Genomic DNA, 19,704 nt, shown 5'->3' on the forward strand with positions numbered 1-19,704 from the left:
TTTTTGGAAAAAAATAAAAATACCTTTCATATCAGTATCTGTGCCTGGAATGTTTTAAATGTTTATAATTCAAGGATGTTTCTTGGAATCTGGTTAGGTTGGAGAAGTAATTCTCCAGAAGTGCTTATTTAATATTATAAAACGTGTTTATATTATTAATTTTACATGTATGGGTTTAACTATATATGTGCGTTACACTCTATGCAAAAGTAACTTCATTTTCATTAAAACCTTGAGTTCTCAAGCTTGGCATTGCTGACATTTTGGGCTGAATCATTTTTGGCTCTGGGGTCCTGTCTTTGGCTTCTCCCCATTAGATGCCAGTAGGGTCCCCCAATTATGACAACTAAAAACATCTCCAGATATTGCTGAATGTGCCCTGGGAGATAAAATCAACCCACAGTTTAGAACCACTGCACTAAAGCAAGGCACCAACCTCGCTATCCGACATTTATCCACTAGCATGAACCATTAAAAATAGCGGAGTTCCCTAAGTAATGTGTATTAGACATACTAAGTCAATCCCATTTTTACAACCTTTTCTTATGATTTTTCCCCAAATTGAAATGTCCCACATGCTTCCACATATGAAAACTCTAAGTTATAAAACTCTTAATATCTATTCAAGTGGCAAAGTCTTCTTAGAAGCTTACTGCCAACAATGTAAAAATCAGTGACACTGTATAATCTAAATGCACAATTTCTGAGTATATACTCTCTTCGGTTGGTTTTCCAAAAATTTATTTCCACCCATTTCATCCTCCCAGCTAGACCATCAGTAGCTCAAAAGCAAAGCTGCTGTACAATTAGACATGAGGGTGAGACACGTGTCAGTTGTAGCCCTAAAACATAATAGCTGTGTGATTTTGGATTTTTTACTTAGTGTCTTTAAATAAATTTCTACATCTGTAAAATTTAACAATAGCACATATCTCATTGTGTTACTGAAGTGAATAAATGAAGTATAATATAAAGTCCTAAGAACTTTGCTTAGCATTTTTGTTTATTTATTTAACAGACATATTGCATACACTAGGTGCCAAGTACTTTTCTAAGCACTCCATAGTCTCACTTCATCCTCCTAAAACAAAACCTATGAGGAAGGTATAATTATTACCCCCACTTAACAGTGGAGGAAATTAAGACCTAACTTGCCCAAATTCATGTGGTTAATAAATAATGGGAGAGTTGAACCCAAGCAAGCCAGTTTCAGAGTCCTTGCTCTAACCATTAGACACACTTCCCTGTGGTATGAAATAGGCACTAAATAAAGTTATTTGCCATAAGTACTATGTTTGTGTCTGTTGCAATGCTTTAAGGCAGAGAATGAATATTAAGTGCTTAGCAGATGCTCAGCATTTATTGATGTGATATTAATAACAGAGCCTTGCTGGAATAAGCACTGTGTTATATTTCTCTAACACTTCTTTTCCAAATTTCAAAATCATTATTTCATTTTGCATCTAGAGATTTGTATTACACCTGTACACAATTTCAAATCATTTTGCCTAGAATTTTATCTAAAATATTTCATAAAAAACATATTAACTGAGGAGTGAGAATCGAAAAGTGCTTCTAAGGAGTCAGTAAGATTTACAACAACCCTCTGACTCAAGCTCAGTGGACAAATTAAATTAATTATTTCAATCTTGATACCACACAATTTTTATGTTTAATAAAGTGTTAAAGTATACTAAAATAGCATATAGTTTTCACATAAATGCTTACATTTTTGGAGCAGCAGATATGTCCCTTTCTTAAAAAAAATTAACCTATTTTTAAATTTAATATCACTAGATATTAATCTCACCTTTTCAATATAGAAATAGCATATGACTTTTGGCAAAGAGAATTTACTTAGCATATGAAAAGTGGCTGCATATCACTCAGCTTTAAATCAAGGCTTTCCTTCACTTGATAGAACATTAACATGTAAAAGTATATATGTGAAAAATTCAAAAAGTATTTTAAAATGAAGAAGCTCGAGTATAAAACATAAATGCAATGATTTAAATGGGTAGGATCCATCACTGATCGGTCTTGGAAAAAAAAAAAAGAGAGAACAGGTGACTCGTGTCCCTATTAGTGTGGTGATATTCTCTTTGTTTTGACAGGAACCTGTTTTTATTATCTCAACAAAGCATTGCTACCAAATATACAACTGGAATATAGCTCTGTTTATTTATTGAATAAATGTGGTGAAAATCCACCCAGTGATCAATTGATATTATCAAAATATCACAGGACAGTATTATTCACTGTATTCGCCAGACCAAAAGAATACAAACACACACATTCAAAGCAAATCACAAAATCGAATAAAATTTAAATGGAGAAGAAAAGGACTAACTGTACTCATAAAACTGTTTTACAACTTAACGAACTACATAACATTCTACATCAGTGAGGAACAGTTGTGCCTTCCTAACACATTTTATTTCCCTACTACATAGAAAATAAGTACAAGATATGAGATGAGAGATAGATGTGTGTTCTGGAACACTTTACTCATTTAAAAATTATCTTTTATAAAAAGCCCAGTGGAAAATTATTTCGTTATACTTAGAATTTTTAAAATCTGGGGTGGGTACTCAAAATATTCCAAAAATGTTAGTAAACCAAAACTCATGTTCCATCAGAACCTGAGGGCTAATGCTAGGAAAATATCTGGTCCAGAAAAGGTATACTTAAGGGTGGCAGGTGGCTTGAGGCCAATAGCAGTGCCATTTATTAAAAATCATTTGACAGCCAAAACCGGTTTGGCTCAGTGGATAGAGCGTCGGCCTATGGACTGAAAGGTCCCAGGTTCGATTCCGGTCAAGGGCATGTACCTTGGTTGCGGGCACATCCCCAGTGGGGAGTGTGCAGGAGGCAGCTGATCGATGTTTCTCTCTCATCGATGTTTCTAACTCTCTATCTCTCTCCTTTCCTCTCTGTAAAAACTCAATAAAATATATTAAAAAAAATCATTTGACAAACCATAATTAATCCAAAAGAGATTGCTTAGATTAATTCAAAAGTGTCACAAAGTTTCTGTCCATTGAAACCCAGGAAAATTCTAGAAAGCTATGGGTAGACATAACCAAAGGTATTCGTACTCCAAGAAATGAAGTACAAAATAATTTTTTTAAATTCTCACTCTAGCAAGGCAAAAAAAAAAAAAAAAAAAAAAAAAAAGAAGAAGAAGAAGAAGAAGGAAGCACTATCCAAGAAAAAAATATAATTACATATACTTTTATTTATCCAAAGTTCTCTGAGATCTTATTATTTTGCCAGACTCAGGCTAAGGGTCTATTTTCTAAAAAGTGAGTAAGATCATATTCTGTTAACTATATTGTTTCATTCCGATGAAAGAAAGCATATTCTGATCTGGCTGGGAGTTGTATGCGCAGGCACCTGGGAGCTAAGGGGACTTGGGAGTTAACCATGAAATGCAGTCCATTCTCATCCAAGAATTGCCTATCATCATGGAAAGATTAATAACCTTGCTGCCAAAAGAAACAATGGAGTTCCCAGAGGCGCCACCCTGCCCAGGACTGCCTGTAATCTGTAACCATTCTACCCATTTTTATTTCTTGTGCCTACTTCCCCATGCCTAAAATACCCATTCTTATTCCTTTTGCCTACTTCCCCATGTAATCTTTATCCTTCTACCCCATATAAGCAGCTGGCTTATGGGCATGCAGAGCATATTTTCATGGATGACTTGCTGCTCCCCAATACTGCAGGCATTCTTGGAATAAATGCTCATATGTGATAATAAATAAATAAATAAATAAATAAATAAATAAATAAATAAGTATGAGACACAGGTTCAAATCTTACATGTGTATGATTAGACTCCCATCTGACAGGTGCCAAACAGAAGTCTGGACAGCTGTCAAGGCAGGCCAGAGGTGAACTGTGCCCAGGAGTATCAGATTAGACAATGGAAGTATCATCTCACCATTTGTTTCTCTCAAGCTGAAAAAGAAGAATCTATTAATTAGCTCAACATGGAAATTCATGATGGATATTTCTTGTCTGGAAGGTGAAAAACTAAAAATTATCCCTGTGCACATAAAGAATATTCTTTGGCCGAAACCGGTTTGGCTCAGTGGATAGAGCATTGGCCTGTGGACTGAAGGGTCCCGGGTTCGATTCCGGCCAGGGGCATATACCTTGGTTGTGGGCACATCCCTAGTGGGAGATGTGCAGGAGGCAGCTGATCAATGTTTCTCTCTCATCGATGTTTCTAACTCTCTATCTCCCTTCCTCTCTGTAAAAAATCAATAAAATATATTTTTAAAAAAAGAATATTCTTTGGCTCATATTAAGGTTATATTTAACAAATAAATGTCTTATGTTGATATATGAAATATTTTAACAATAAGAGGTAATATTTATTGAGCACTTATTGTGCACCAGGCATGTAAGTGCTTCACATATGTCAACTCATCAAATTCTCACAACATCTCTTAGATGAGAGAAAGACAGAGAGAAAACTCTCCCAAGGACACAGAACTAGTGAGGAGTATTTGGCTCTGGAAAACATTTTTTCATATACTCTGCTTCTTCCCTGGAGATTCTGATCACTGTGGAATTCAAGGATGGCTCTTCGAGGGGATAACATTTTCATACTAATTTCTACATTGCTCTTGCTGCTGCTGAAGATTCTCAAATGATTAAGTAGATGATATTTCTCTTCATACATATCCAACACCCTGCCTCTTGCCCAATATTGACAAATGGGAAGGTTGAGTTCTAAGCTTCTTTCCAGGGAATTATTAACAATTTGTGTTGATAGTTATTTCTTTTCAAGAGGTTTATTCCTCTGGGTGGTCCCAGAGGTGAAAAGATTGAGGCTATTGCATTGGAGAGGCAAGAATGGAGGAAAGAGGGTTACCTTTCCTAAAACGTATGTGGGTTTGGATTTTCTTAAGGTGTTACAAGTGTTGGAAAACCATGATCCTTGTGCATTGGGCATGGGCTGGTAACTACAGGATGGCCATGAAGGCTGGACTGAACGCACTGTTACCTTGAACAACGTGGTAAGGTCTCTCTGGTGTGGTGTATGATCACTCGGAAGACTACTCTGAGAGGCATTTCAGTGGAAATGCCAAAAGTGGAATCCAGAACCCATGCGAACATTTACCCGAAGGTCTGATGCCAATGACGGTAGCCACCAAGCCTTACAACAGGCCCTCCTCCTAATTTATAGGCAACTCTAAGTACCTAGAACACCTGTGAGACCTTGGAGAGGGGAGATCACCCACACTCTCCCACCTATTTTAGTGAGCGGGGACTCAGAGTCCAAATTAATGAGATTTAGAATAACCACGTGAGTAAGATTTCATGGACCAGAGTAATGTGGAAACTATCCATTTCACTGCACTGTGATGTGTTAACTCAGAGTAATTGCTCCATAGGACTGCAGAGACAGAAAAAGCAACAAAAGAAATGGAATACATGCCAATATTTAGTGCTTGATAGCTAGTTTATATATGAATATGTAGTAAAAATCAATTTGCAAAGGGGCTTCCATGTTTACTTCTAGTCATCTTACAGATGCCCCATATTCATCCCTTGCCTTACCAGTCCCACGCCAGTACTGTTGGGAATTCACCCTAGACCACATGTCGCTGAAAAACAAGTGAAGCCCCAATGTGTTTCTTCTTGGCTCAATACCACAAGATGGTATAACCCCAAGGTTCTTCAAGAATCAGCACAGCATTTTTAAATCTCCCATTCCATTTGAATCACCCGGTTTTTGTACTTATACCCTCTGACAATAGGTGCAAGTTGACAATTTAAACTTCCGTTTTGGAGAACAGCCCCGTTTTCAATAATAAGCATTTATGTAAACTCTATGCAGTCAACACACAGCACAGCGCAGGTGTGTCACATCTCAACCAAAGCCCCTCGCAGAGGAAAGGAAAAGAATATTTCCCAATGCCACAGCTCAATGAAACCAGCACCTAGATTTACCCTGCCTGGGTTTAACTTATGTCTCAAATATCACCAAACCACAAATGAGGAAGAGGGAGAATTAAGTCATACTAAAATAAGTATGTAGGATATCTTTGTTGCATGAGGGAAATAATGCATTTATATACAGTCCATACATTTGATCATTTAACTTGAAATATACATTGCGACCTTTGAGGCAATGAAAAGATATTCCCTACTTTTTTTATTGCTTGTGATCTGCTAAAATCATGATTATATTTCTATTATTCTTCTCAATGATAATGTATCAAGTCAGGTCATTAATCCTCTATAAGAGTTTTTAAAATAAAAAGTATTAAGTCATTAAGTATTAAGTCATTTATGGTTTCCTTTTATAAAGTGAATTCAGCAAAAAACAAAAACCTTAGAATCTTTGTTCCATTTTAAAATATTTAAAGTCTTCTCTGCTCATAAGCTGTCTAGACTCAGTCTAAGCAAACACAGAATAGAAGAAATTGCCTAGATCCTATCTCCCAAAATGTGGCCCATGTATCCATAGTGTCTGCATCATTTGGATGTTAGAATCTACTCCCCAGACCCACTGAGTCAGAAAGTGCATTCTGAACAAGATCCCCTGGTGATTCACGTAGACCTTAATGTTTGAGAGCCACTGTTTGGGGAGATTAGGTCAGCCTCAGACCTGCAAATGACCCAGACGTTTAAAAATTAGGAACTTGATACAGATGTTGCTATGAGTTTATCTGAAATAGAACATCATTTGCGCACAGATACAGATATGAAAAACAGAAGCTGAAGGTTTGTTCTCAAGAAAATCTTAACAGTCCCTTAAGACATTAAACAATAGGATCTCATAAAAATTGGTTTAAATACAGTGAGTTCACAGTTCTGCCAAGTGTATTTATTTTTTATCATTTAAATGATGGCATTAAGATCTATTGTCTCCTGAATACCTAAGGAAAGCAGACCTCTCTGCAATGCTACAACTATCCTTAGAAGCTTAGAAGCCCTAATGTTTATGATGCTAATTTTGTAAGGAGAAAGAGGTTAGTGTGTCCAATGAGATCAGACAAGAATCCTCAGCACATATGCATAATTAGGCTACGAAACGTACCTATCAAGGTATGCATTTTGTCATTTCAAAAACACTATGGGCCCGGCCAGTGTGGCTCAGTGGCTGAGCATTGACCTATGAACCAGGCTGTCATGGTTCCATTCCCAGTCAGGGCATATGCCAGGGCTGCGGGCTCGATCCCTGGTAGGAGGTGTGTAGGAGGCAGCCGATCAGTGATTCTCTCTCATCATTGATGTTTCTATCTCTCTCTCCCTCTCTCTTCCTCTCTGAAATCAATAAACATATATTAAAAACAAACACCACTCTGGTATTCATTTTCTGGTTTCATCTTAGGGAATGAAACATGCCTCTATCCAGTTCTGAATTCTGAGACTACCCTCCATTATCAGAGTGATGTATATTTTCCCCAACACCATTTAAAAGGAGCAGAAACTCAATGAGGAAGTCAGCACAGCGTGCCAGCTGCTTCATTTGGTTATAAAATGAGGTCTGAGACCAAGGACGAGTGTTTCATTTCATATGCTCACAGAGAAAACTTTATTATCAACTGCAGTTTTACTGTCACCGAGATCCAAGGTGCCTGCAGCCTATGGGGAAGTAGTTAAGAAAGCAGATCCAGCCTGGCCAGTGTGGCTCAGTGGTTGAGCACCCAAACTCATCACGGCCTGTTCACCTCTTTCCTTCTCTCACTTTTAGTGACTTCCCAGACAGCCTTCCTCATTCACCCAAGTCTTGAGCACAGAGCTAGCATTCTGCTTTTCTTAGTATTTAACCTCTCTCTATTGACCCATTTTCATCGTGATTACAACAAGCTCAAGTCCCTCCTAGCCTTCAACGTCAAAAGTACATTCCACCTTCACCTCCAATACATTTAACAGACTCGGCACAGAACAAACATTTATTCAAATGAAGATCCAATCATGTGATTCATGACTCAAATGCCAGCAGAGTCTTCCCACTGAGTCTCTGATAAAATCTCAGTCTTCGTCATATTAGTACGTGTCCTCCATATCTGCCTGCATTCCTTACAAGCGCGCTGCTCCTCTCCCCCCTTGAACATGCTGTGGTCCCCGGGACTTCGTCCTGTTCTCGCCATCCACATGCTCGTCCTTCAAGCCCCAGTTTAAATGACGTCCCGCCAGGGAAGCCTTCCCTGTTCCCCAGCCTGACAAATTGAATTCTCCCTCCTTTCTCCAAAACCTGTTCTGCGGGGTAATTGCCTTTCCCATGTTTCACGAAATCCATCATCGTCATAGTTACCCATCTTTCTTTGCATTCCCACCTCAAAGACCCCCAGCCATTCCAGTAGTCGGATTAGCCTGGAAAATGGCTTTTCAGAACATGGAGAAGGACACTGCCAACAAGTGAATTCAACATTATTCCCAGGATCTCGCTCACATCATTTTCAACTGTCCTACACCAATTTCTGAAACTATTTCCACACGCACTAAACACAGTCAAAGGCACAAAACTAGAGAAACTGCATTTTTTAAAATTTTATCCTATAGCCACAATACCTCACAGAGGCGGCTTGTTCAAAGTCAATTTAGCTCTCTTTCCAAATAGAGTTAAACAGAATTTCTTTGAATTCCAAAGATCTGTATGTCATCAGACAGTCATTCTGTGTGACTCCAAGTCCTCGGAACTAAAGTGAAGGTAAAATGATATTCCAACAGCTATCAGGGCATCAGAGGAGAAGATAACACATTTAAAGAGACAGCCCTGGCTGATCGAGGAACTCAAGCAACTCTGCAACAGAAAAGTAGACAAAGGCACTTACGCAGGTCACCGAAGGCGCCCTTTGTCACTTTGGTGGCACGTAACACCACTACCGTGAACTTGTGGGAATACTGGTGCTCCACCTGGAAAGAGAAGGAAAGTGAGTTAAAAACAAACTTCCAATAGAGACTCCAAGTAAATTGGTCTCGTTTCCCCGAGACTAATGTAAAAATATTCCAGTTGGGAGGAAGTCGTGTGCATACCAGAAACATGCTTTGATCCGCGGGCTGTTCCTTTTTGGATCCTCTCCTCTCTCCCATCTCAGAATCAGTGAGGCGTTTGGATCACGGATCACGCTTTAAAGTGTCCCTACCGCTCGACTACTAGGACCTCCCTGCTGTCAGGTTTATCAAGCGCTTGGGGAAAAATGTAAATCAGGACTGCAGCCTTCGAGGAGCACAATCAGGCTTTGTGCTGGATGACTAAGCCCTGCCTTAGAACAGCAAGGTCCGTGCAAGATGTTTGCATTATTTAGGTTTGTTTGTTTTCATCGTTACTGTTGAATGAAAGTCTTGTTTGGCAAGACATTCCCCGAGCAGTATTCAAAAATCCTCTGGACCGAAGGCAAGAGCAGGTAACTGCTTCTATGAAATGCAATGCATTTGTCACAAACCACTTGCAGCAATGTCAAGAGTTTCGATTAGCCTAGTAGTTTGCATGCACATCATAAATGTCAACAGGTCGGAGACTTTATTAAATACCTAACTAGAAACTAGTTATTAAATAACTCTATCAAACAAAACAGGGGCTCACATAGTTCTCTGAGCAACAGAAAAGATTATGAGTCTTTATCTAAAGCTCAAGCATTTTTGTGTAATCGTTGAAGTGGCCCACATTTATGAGCTACTCCTACCATTCTTATTTTAACAGAATTGCTTAACTGGTTAAAAAGTCCATAGTAATTCAAAAGAAGCTAAGATACTACTAATACTGACGAGTAAATAAAAATAATCTAAAAACAAACAGGCAGAAAAAATATTATAAAAACAAGTCATAAAGACCAGCATTAGTGGGATCAAAAGTTATACAGCCTTCAACATTTTCTGAAGATCTCTCTCTATTGATAGAGTAATTAATATCCAGATTCATAATATAACCAAAGGGCAGAGAATCACCTCTGTGTAGCCAAAGTTTTATGCTACATAAATGAAATTATCAATCATGAAAAAAACATGAATCCTTTTTTAAAAAGTGTGTGGCCTTATACTACAGCTAAAAATTACATGCATGTACTCCCCACATCAGAAAGAAAGAAAGAGGGAGGGGGGGGGGGAATCATTACCATAATTAGAGACTTCAATGCTGCTCTATCAGAAATGGACAGATCCAGCAGGCAGAAAATCAATAAGCACATAATTAAACTCAACAACACCATCAACCAACTAGATATAATTACCATCAACAAAATATTTCATTCAGCAATGGGCAGAATACACATTAGTCTTAAGCTCACGTGGAACAATCATACAGCATCTAACTCTCAGACCAAAGAGGCATTAAACTAGAAATCAGTAACAGAATGATAGCTGGAAAATCACAAAGTACTTAGAGGTTAAATAATATACTGAAGTATGGTAGCAATCATCTCAGGTAGAAACTGTAGTTTAACTCTAACCCTGCTGCTTGGTTTCTGTACTTATTTGCTTGCTAAAATAATAGCAAAGTTATTTTGATTTTCTGAATTATATAAATCATCCCATTTGATTAAATACCCTATTGATTGTAATGTGAATATCCCATTGGTTGTGGTCATACTGGTCTTAGAAAGCACATTTTCCTTTACCTGGGAAGGACAGCACAATTATCCCAAGGTCAGAGGGCTCCAGTAACATGTCCCTGTTGACTCTGTGTTCAGGAGACCCAAAAACTGTAATTTAGGTAACATGCTTAAGTAAACTGCTTCTGCTTCTGTAAACTGCTTTTTTTGCAAACCAGGTTCCTCATTCCAAACCTTGGGATGTAATCAATACCTTTGTGATCTTTGCCTATATAAATCTGGTATTGGGGCTGGGGCGGGCACTATGAGATCTGGGAGAGCGAAATGCCCCCTCATAGTCCCGTATTTGCAATAAATATGACTTTTTAATTCGACTTCTTGAGGCGTCCTTGTGTGATTCGCGGGGTACATTACAACAATACTTCTAAACACATATCAAAGAAGAAGTCTCAGAAGTTTTAAATATTTGGAACTAAATGAAAGTGAAACTATGGCCCTAACTGGTTTGGCTCAGTGGATAGAGCATCTGCCTGCAGACTGAAGGGTCCCAGATTCGATTCCGGTCAAGGGCATGTACCTTGGTTGTGGGCACATCCCCAGTAGGAGTTGTGCAGGAGGCAGCTGATTGATGTTTCTCTCTCATCGATGTTTCTTATTCTATATCCCTCTCCCTTCCTCTCTGCAAAAATAAATAAAATATATTTAAAAAAGAAAAAAGAAAAAAAGAAAGTGAAACAATGACAAAAATTTTGGGGATTCAGTGAATGTAGTGCTTAGAGGGAAATTTATAGTATTAAATAAAATATATCACACATGTCATATATAGGGTGTCCCTAAAAATGTATACAGATTTTGAGTAATAATTAATTCCAATGGGTTAAACCTGAAAAGAAAGAAACATTGATTGAGCTATCAGCTTTAAGTAGTATATACACTTTTGAGATATCCTGTATATATGGAAAAAAAGATCTAAAATTAATCATCTAAGTCCCTACTTTTTAGGAAACTAGAAAAATTATGTCCAAAGTAAGCAGAAGAAAAATAGTAAAAATTAGAGCTGAAATAAATAAAATTGAAAACGGAAATAAAGAAAATCAATGAAACCAAAAGTTGGTTCTTTGAAAAGATGAATGAAATTCATAAGCCTTTAGCTAGGTAAATAAGAAAAAAATATAGAGAGAATAAAAATTACAAATATAAATAAATGAGGGAAGATCACCTCAGGTCCTATGGACATTAAAAAAATAATAAAGGAATACTATGAACAACTCTCAACTCACAATTTTATAACCTAGAATAAATGAACCAATTTCTTGAAAGATATAATCTGCCCAAAGTCACACAAGTAGCAAGACAATTGGAATATGCCTATGTCTATAAAGAAATCAAATCAATATTTAACCTTCCAAAACAGAAAGCACCAGGCCGAGATGGATTCACTGATAAATTCTACCAGACACGTAAGGAAGAAATTACACCAATATTCTTCAATCTCTCCCAAAAGATAGAAGCAGAGGAAGTAGTTCCTAACTCATTCTATGAAGCCACATTACCCTGATAACAAAATCAGACAGAGGCCTTTCCAGAAAAGGAAACTATAGACCAATATCTCCCATAAACATAGATGTAAAAATTCTCACCAAATAAAATTCAACAATATATATAAGAAATAATAACCACAACCAAGTGGGATTTATCCTAGGTGGGCAAGGCTGATTGTGCATTAAAAAATCAATTTAATGCCGAAACCGGTTTGGCTCAGTGGATAGAGCGTCGGCCTGCGGACTGGAAGGTCCCAGGTTTGATTCCGGTCAAGGGCATGTACCTGGGTTGCGGGCATATCCCCAGTGGGAGATGTGCAGGAGGCAGCTGATCGATGTTTCTCTCTCATCGATGTTTCTAACTCTCTATCTCTCTCCCTTCCTCTCTGTAAAAAATCAATAAAATATATTTAAAAAAAAAAAAAATCAATTTAATATAATTCATCACATCAACAGGCTAAAGAAGAAAAATCACATGATCATGTTAATTGATGCAGAAACATTATTTGATAAAATTCAACACCTATTCATGATAAAAACTCCCAGCAATTTAGAAATGATGGGAACTTCCTCAACTTGATAAAAAAAAAAAAATCTAAAACAAATCTACAGCCAATACAATACTTAATGGCATAAAACTAAAAGCTTTCCTATAAAGAATAGGAACAAGACAAGGATATTTGCTCTTCCCACTCCTTTTTGGCATTATTACTAGGTATCCAGCTAATGCAATAAGACAAGAAAAGGAAATAAAATATATACAGATTGTGAAGGAAGAAATAAAACTGTCTTTGTTCACAGATGGCCTCATTGTCTATGTAGAAAACACAATAGAACTGTTTTTTAAAACTTCTGGAATTAATAAGTAATTATAGCAAGGTTGTAGAATATAAGGTTAATATGCAAAAGTCAATCTTTTTCCTATATACAAAAAATGAACATGTGGAATCTGAAATTTAAAACATAATAACATTGTCCTAACCAGTTTGGCTCAGTGAATAGAGCATCGAGTCATTGACTGCATGGTCCCAGGTTCAATTCCAGTCAAGGCTTGATCCCTGGCCCTGATTGGGGAGCATGCAGGAGGCAACCAATCAATGTGTCTCTCTACATTGATATTTTTCTCTCTGTCTCTCCCCCTCCCTTCTACTCTCACTAAAAGTCAGTGGAAAAATATCCTTGGGTGAAGATTAACAAAAAAATAAAAACATAATACCACTTACATTAGCACACTTCCCCAAAATGAAAAATTTATGTATAAATATTTTTTAAATGCAAAAGGTCTATATGAGGAAAATCACAACATATTTTTAAAATGTAAGAGGTCTATATGAGGAAAGCAATGAGGATCTAAATAATTAGAGAGGTATTTTATGTTCGTAGACAGAAGACTGAATGTTGTCAAGATTATTAGTCCTTCCCAATTTGCTCTATAGATTCAATACAATCCCAATCAAAATCTCGGCAGGTTATTTTGTGAATATCAACAAAATGATTTTAAAGTTGATATAGGAAGGAAAAGAACCCAGAATAGCCAAGCACAATATTAAGGAAAAGACCAAAGTCAGAGGAATGATGTTACTTGACTTCAAGACTTATTATAATTGTACAGTAATCAAAACAGTATAATATTGGTTAAATAATATACAAATAGATCAATGGAATGAAATAGAAAGCCCAGAAATAGAATGACATAAATATAGTCACTGATCTTTGATAAAGGAGCAAAGCACAATATAATGGAGATAAGATAGTTTTTTTAGAAAATGATGCTGGAACAACTAGACATTCACATGCAAGAAAAAAATTCTAGACAAATAATTCCTGGGTTTGAAAGAGAATAAGTAGGTGCTCTTGAAGCCCAACTTAAGAATTTGCTTTCTCCACTAAAGTGAACTTAATAATTATGATATGTCATAACACACCACTCCAAATCATTTATGATCTTTTTTTCATATCCTAGAACTTCTAATACCACATGGGCTTTCAAATGCCAAAAAAAACTCCCATGTAAAATAAAAATTATTAGTAATATTCTGGCCTATTATTTAACACAATTTTTGAAATTGCTGCACATCTATTCATGTCAGATTGCTGGGACGGACCATCAGATCCCGAGCGATGGATGAATGGATTACTCTGACACAAGTTTCTGTGAAAGAGAGGCTAAGGGACTGCTTGGCTATAGGCACCAAGCAGCCATGATTGCCTGCCTCCTTAGACTTTTACTGTAACAACAGCTTGAACTAAAATTAGCCTCTAGATACAATCAGCAGGGTAAGTATCCTTGAGAAAGCACTTGCTTCTACAAGGTTGGGTCTAAAAGACTAAACATAGAGATTCCAGCAAAACACCTGGGGGCTCAGACTTGCTTGGAAAAGTCAAGGCCTGGGCTGCCGCCTTCAGCAAGGCCCCCTTAAGAGGCCCCAGACCTTTTGGAGACTCCTCCTTACAGACTTTCCAACCAAGTCCCGTGCTTCTCCACATCAGATGATTATTAATAACATATACTGAGAAAGATATTGTTATTATAAGGATTCATTGAGTATAAGCCCTATGCTAGACATTCTAGTAGATATAAATTTTCATTTAATTTTCCCCAAAACCTTATAAAGTAGGTATTATTACTTACAGTTAAGGATAAGTTGTACAGTTAAGGATAAGTTGCAGAGCTGAATGATAGACAAAATAACCCAATTAATAGAGTTCAGATCCACTACAGATACAATAGACAGAATAGGTGGTAACTTTCTATACCACTTTAATAAATGGAAACAGTATTTTTTTTTTTTTTACTATTAAAGGTATTGGGTATTGGTATTATTATTCTCTGTGAAAGTAAAGGAATATAGAAAGAGTAAAACCTTGGGAACAGCAAGCAAGACTGGGTTATAATTCAAGTTTAACTTTTAATGTTTATGAGATACTGGGAAATTAGACACTCAGACTGTAGTGGATCTGAACTCTATTAATTGGGTTATTTTGTCTATCATTCAGCTCTGCATTTAAATTTGCTTTTACTTCCATCAGCCTCGATTCTGTCTTCTTAACATTATAAAATGAAATACTATAAGGAGCAAACCAACCACCTTCTTGGTTTTTACAAGTTCATTTTGAAAACACCGTGTATCTTAAGAAAATTATTTTCAAAACAGAGGTATCAAAATCATACCAATCTCTAGGAGCTGTAAGGATTAATACGAGAGTATCTATAAAGTAAGTACAAAAGTGCTCAGTTTCAATCAATGACTATCCAAATACTTTTTTGATAATCCTTGTCATGTTCCTGGGGGCCAATATCACATAAAATTTCAAAGTAGGATGAGCAGGGCTAGCTTCTGACCTGAATAGGAGACTTTTCATTATGTCTCAGGAATAGCGCCAAAAGAGATGATATTATTGAATCCACAACAGTGTTCCCGGGGAAACTAATGACTCAGCACAATGCTAGTTGGTAGTTGGCCAAACGAGATGCCATATTTCAATTGAGATGTCAAATATAAGCTCAATATACTGACTTAGTCACCAAGATTAAGCCTTGCCTTCAGGTCTTGGATTACCTTACTTTGAGGGTCTTTCTTTATCTATAATCTTTTCCAAAGACCGCAGCCCTTTTTCTTTTCAATATTACAATAACCCAGTCATTATGAAAACAGCTACTATATTAAATTCATTCTGGAGAATTATGTTGACATCTGTAACTAAAATGATTAGACATTGGAAAAAAGAATCAGTCAATTTATACAAAATCAATTTGATGATTGTCTTAATCTGTTAAAAGTTCTACTGTTACAAAAAGAACCAGAAGAACAATTACAAAACAAATCTGATGGAGGAGAACCCTAAGAAACCACCCACTTGTTTCAAGTTGAAAACTCCATAGACTGTACGACAGGAATAACTATAAACAGCCCTTCCATGTCTGGCAGCCCAGTTTAGTGTCATCGAGGGAGCCCAGAAAACAGCTAACCTAAAACTGGGGCTACATCTGTCCCAGATTTCTAGCTTCCCTGGAAGCCTGACAGAAGCAAATAAAATGATCTCTGAGGAATTATTTCTACAGATAATTTTTCATGATCATGTTTAGCAAAATCAAAGATAATTAGGAGCATGAGGAGGTATGACTCCAAGAGAGTAAACCAGCACAATTAATTAATGGGCACAAAAACAGACCCACCCCAGAAATAGCCACACTAGAGTTCAAGGAAATGGAAGTCGAGCTTAACTATGACCATATGGAACTGGAAACTGGTTTTAAAAAAAATGGCTGAGAAAATTTTTTAAAGAACCAAATAGAAATTCAAGAACTGAAAGGTAAACTTGGTGACTTTCTAGGGCTTTCTGACCTATGATCTGTGGTGGAGAAGCAGAAACCTGGATGTTACTGTAAATAACTTTGGCCAAACTGGCTTAGCTTAGTGGTTGAGCATGGACCTATGAACCAGGAGGTCATGGTTCAATTCCCGGCCAGGGAACATGCAGGCTCTATCCCCAGCGTGGGGCATGCAGGAGGCAGCCAATCAATGATTCTCTCTCATCACTGGTGTTTCTATCTCTCTCTCCCTCTCCCTCTTCTTTAATAAAAATATATAATAATAAAATAAACGTGTATGCTTTGGCCTCAGGTTAGAGGCTTGGGGTGGGAATTGGCTGGTAGTAGGAAAGGTTTAAAGATGATCACTTAACTGTTCTTGTGCTCACTTTCTGGAATTTGCTAATGCTCACAAAAATTATACTATTTGCCATAAAACTCAACATTACCTTTTGCACAGTGCTGTGCTGGTGCAATAGTGCTTCTATTGCCTTTATATTTTGGATTTCCCAGTAGCAGTATCTCATCTCCTGATGTCTCCCGGGAATGCCTTACCTAATTAAGTTACTAAAGAATGCTTTTGTACACATAATTTATTTTTTTATAAAAGCCCTGTGAAACAGACACAGCAGGTACTATTCATACCCTGTTTTCCGCACGCAGCAGCTAAAACGCAGAATTCAAGTGCTTATGAGCACGTAACTGAAGCCGAAACTGCCCACTGGAACACTAGTTCTTTGATTACTTACCCAGCGTTTCCCCCCACCCTCTGTTACCGTAATAATCTAGAAAAATATCTTCATAATTTTTTGGTAAAATTTCTCATCATCCTACAATGACATTTTTCAGAGGCCCCTGTGTGGAAGCAAGCGGTCATGCTGGTGTATCCGAGTGTCTGTCTGATGTGAAGACAGCCTTTGTTTCTGTGGACGTGGGGACCTGGGGCAGGGCCCCTAGACTGCTCATAGGTGGTGGGAAGAGGCGTGGCTTTGTTTTCTTTTCACTCCAGGAAAGTGACTCATGTTTTTAGAGTAAAAGATGGAAATTTTTATAAATATTTTATACTTTGCAATGATCTATCCTTGTAACGTGGATGTCTCTCTGGCCCCAAAGAACTTTAGTAAGTCATGGAGACACAAATAGTCTGCAAATTGGGAAGCACTGAACTATGCCATATGGTTATCCCTCTATTTTCTACTACATTCTTTTTTAAAAAATATATACTTTTATTGATTTCAGAGAGATAGAGAGAAGGAGAGAGATAGAAACATTGATGAGAGAGACACATCCTGCAGGCCCCTTGCTGGGGATCAAGCTCACAACCTGGGCCTGTGCCCTGACTGGGAATCAAACCCAGGACCTCCTGGTTCATAGGCTGATGCTCAGCCACTGAGCCACTACAACCGGGCTTCTACCACTTTCTTAAAAGCCGGTATCACTGGGAGCAAAAGAACTTGCTTGCTGAATCTGCTGCTTTAGTCCACAGGATTCTCCAGCATGTCACTGCATCACAGGCAGGACCAGGAGTCAATCCTCTGTGCCTCGAGGCAGCCAAAACTGTGTTGGCCTGTCTGGCACTGTTCATGACTAACTAACTGGCTTAGCTTTCCCCACTTTCCTTCTTTACTAAAATTGATTTGTGCTGAGTGTGCTTGTGTATATGTTTTGAAAAGTATCATTCTGTGAAAACAACAGGGAATGTTGTCACACACAAAAATTTACATACACATAGCACACAGTTTTTTCCCCCTACATACACAGCAAGAACAAGAAGAATGAAGAAACCTATAAGGCTCTTAGGATCTCTTCATCTAAAAGGGCTATAAATTAAAATACTGGTTGAGTGTCCAACTCCAATGCTGGGAAAGGTGAAGAAAATGTGATAGACATGTGGTTTTCACATACTTCTCTGGAGGTTGGGGCTGAGAAAAATGAATCTGCATATAAGATACAGAAAACTTAATCACTATGAAAAAACAACAACTGAAAATGATATACCTTCATTGTTTAGATTCATCTATAGAAAAACCATAACTGTGAAAGGGAAGTAGGATACTGTTTTCAAAAAACAATAGTTACCTCATTTTAAACCATCATTATATGCTTTTCATAAGGATAACACTTTAAAAAGAAGGAAAAACATAAATCAAAAGTAAAAGGATGCATATAGTAATCGAAGAAACTAGAAGGGATTATATTAACAAGATACAAAGTAAAATTAAAAACAAAGTCATTGTTAGAGATTTTTTAAAAAAGACCTTTCATAATGATAAAATATCAATTAAACAGAAATATATATAATTCAGAAGTTACATGCACTAATAAAATATATTCAAAATTCATAAAACAAAACCAAATATGAACTATATTTTTGTATATGAAACATGGATCAAAATAGATAATATACTAGTCCATAATCATTACAATCAAAAAATTATGCAGAAGAAATACATCTGGCATTATTTATAGATAACAGGAATGTGTAAGCTGAAAACCCAAAAGAATCCACAAACAACTAGAATTATAAAGAAATTCAATACATTGATTGTATCGACAAAAAAATCAATTATACTTCTATATAAATACAATATTCAGAAAATTAAATTTTTTAATTATCTTTAGAGTGACACTAAAACATTAACTAACAAGAAGCACATCTAAAAAAAGAAACAAAAGATTTCTCATTGAAAACTACAATACACTACTGAGAGAATTAAAGATAATCTAACATTTGTTTTGGATTAGATTCATGGGTTGTTAATGAATTGGAAGATGCAATATTATTATCATTGTCATCTCTCCCCTAACTGATCTATAGACTTATAACAGTACCGATAAAAATCTCAGCAGTTGTGTGTGTGTATGTTTGTGTGTAATTGATAAATTGATTCCAAAATTTATATGAAAATGCAGAGTACTGAAAATAGCCAAAACAATCTCCAAGAAGTAAAAGTTGGAGAATTTACATAGACACATTTCAAAGCTAGAGAAATTAACATAGATTGGTACTGGGCAAACACAGATTGAATGACTAACAGAACAAAATAGAAATCAGGTCACATATATGGCTGCTTGATTTTTAGCAAAGGCACCATTGCCATTCAGTGAGGAGTTGACAGTTATCAGTGGACTAGATAAATAGCTTATAGTATATTCAAATAATGAAATACTACTACATGGCAATGTAAAAGTGTGAAATCCTGCTACCGCAAAAACATGAATGAGTCACACAGATATAATGTTGAATACAAACAGCTATATGAAGGTCAAGAACAGCAAAACGTATCCTATATAATAAAAGCCTAATATGCTAAGTGTCCAGTCGACTGGTGAG

At 36.9% G+C, this 19,704-nt stretch overlaps 1 protein-coding gene across 2 annotated transcripts in view; it reads right to left on the reverse strand.

The window, feature by feature from the left end:
* The window catches only part of PLA2G4A (phospholipase A2 group IVA), a 132,010-nt gene that overhangs the window by 84,698 nt on the left and 27,608 nt on the right, over positions 1–19,704 (reverse strand). Inside the window, exons 1-2 of one of the 2 annotated variants that reach the window (XM_059673256.1) lie at positions 9,004–9,162; positions 8,802–8,883 (exon numbers count right to left, since the gene is read on the reverse strand). In XM_059673256.1, the coding sequence (XP_059529239.1) occupies positions 8,802–8,883; positions 9,004–9,060 (139 nt within the window). In that variant the 5' untranslated portion in view covers positions 9,061–9,162. Of the gene's footprint in view, positions 1–8,801; positions 8,884–9,003; positions 9,163–19,704 lie in introns of those variants that run through there. The other variant, XM_059673257.1, reaches the window with a different exon arrangement.

The sequence above is a fragment of the Myotis daubentonii genome, chromosome 18, assembly GCF_963259705.1.
Source record: "Myotis daubentonii chromosome 18, mMyoDau2.1, whole genome shotgun sequence".
Lineage (NCBI taxonomy): Eukaryota > Metazoa > Chordata > Mammalia > Chiroptera > Vespertilionidae > Myotis > Myotis daubentonii.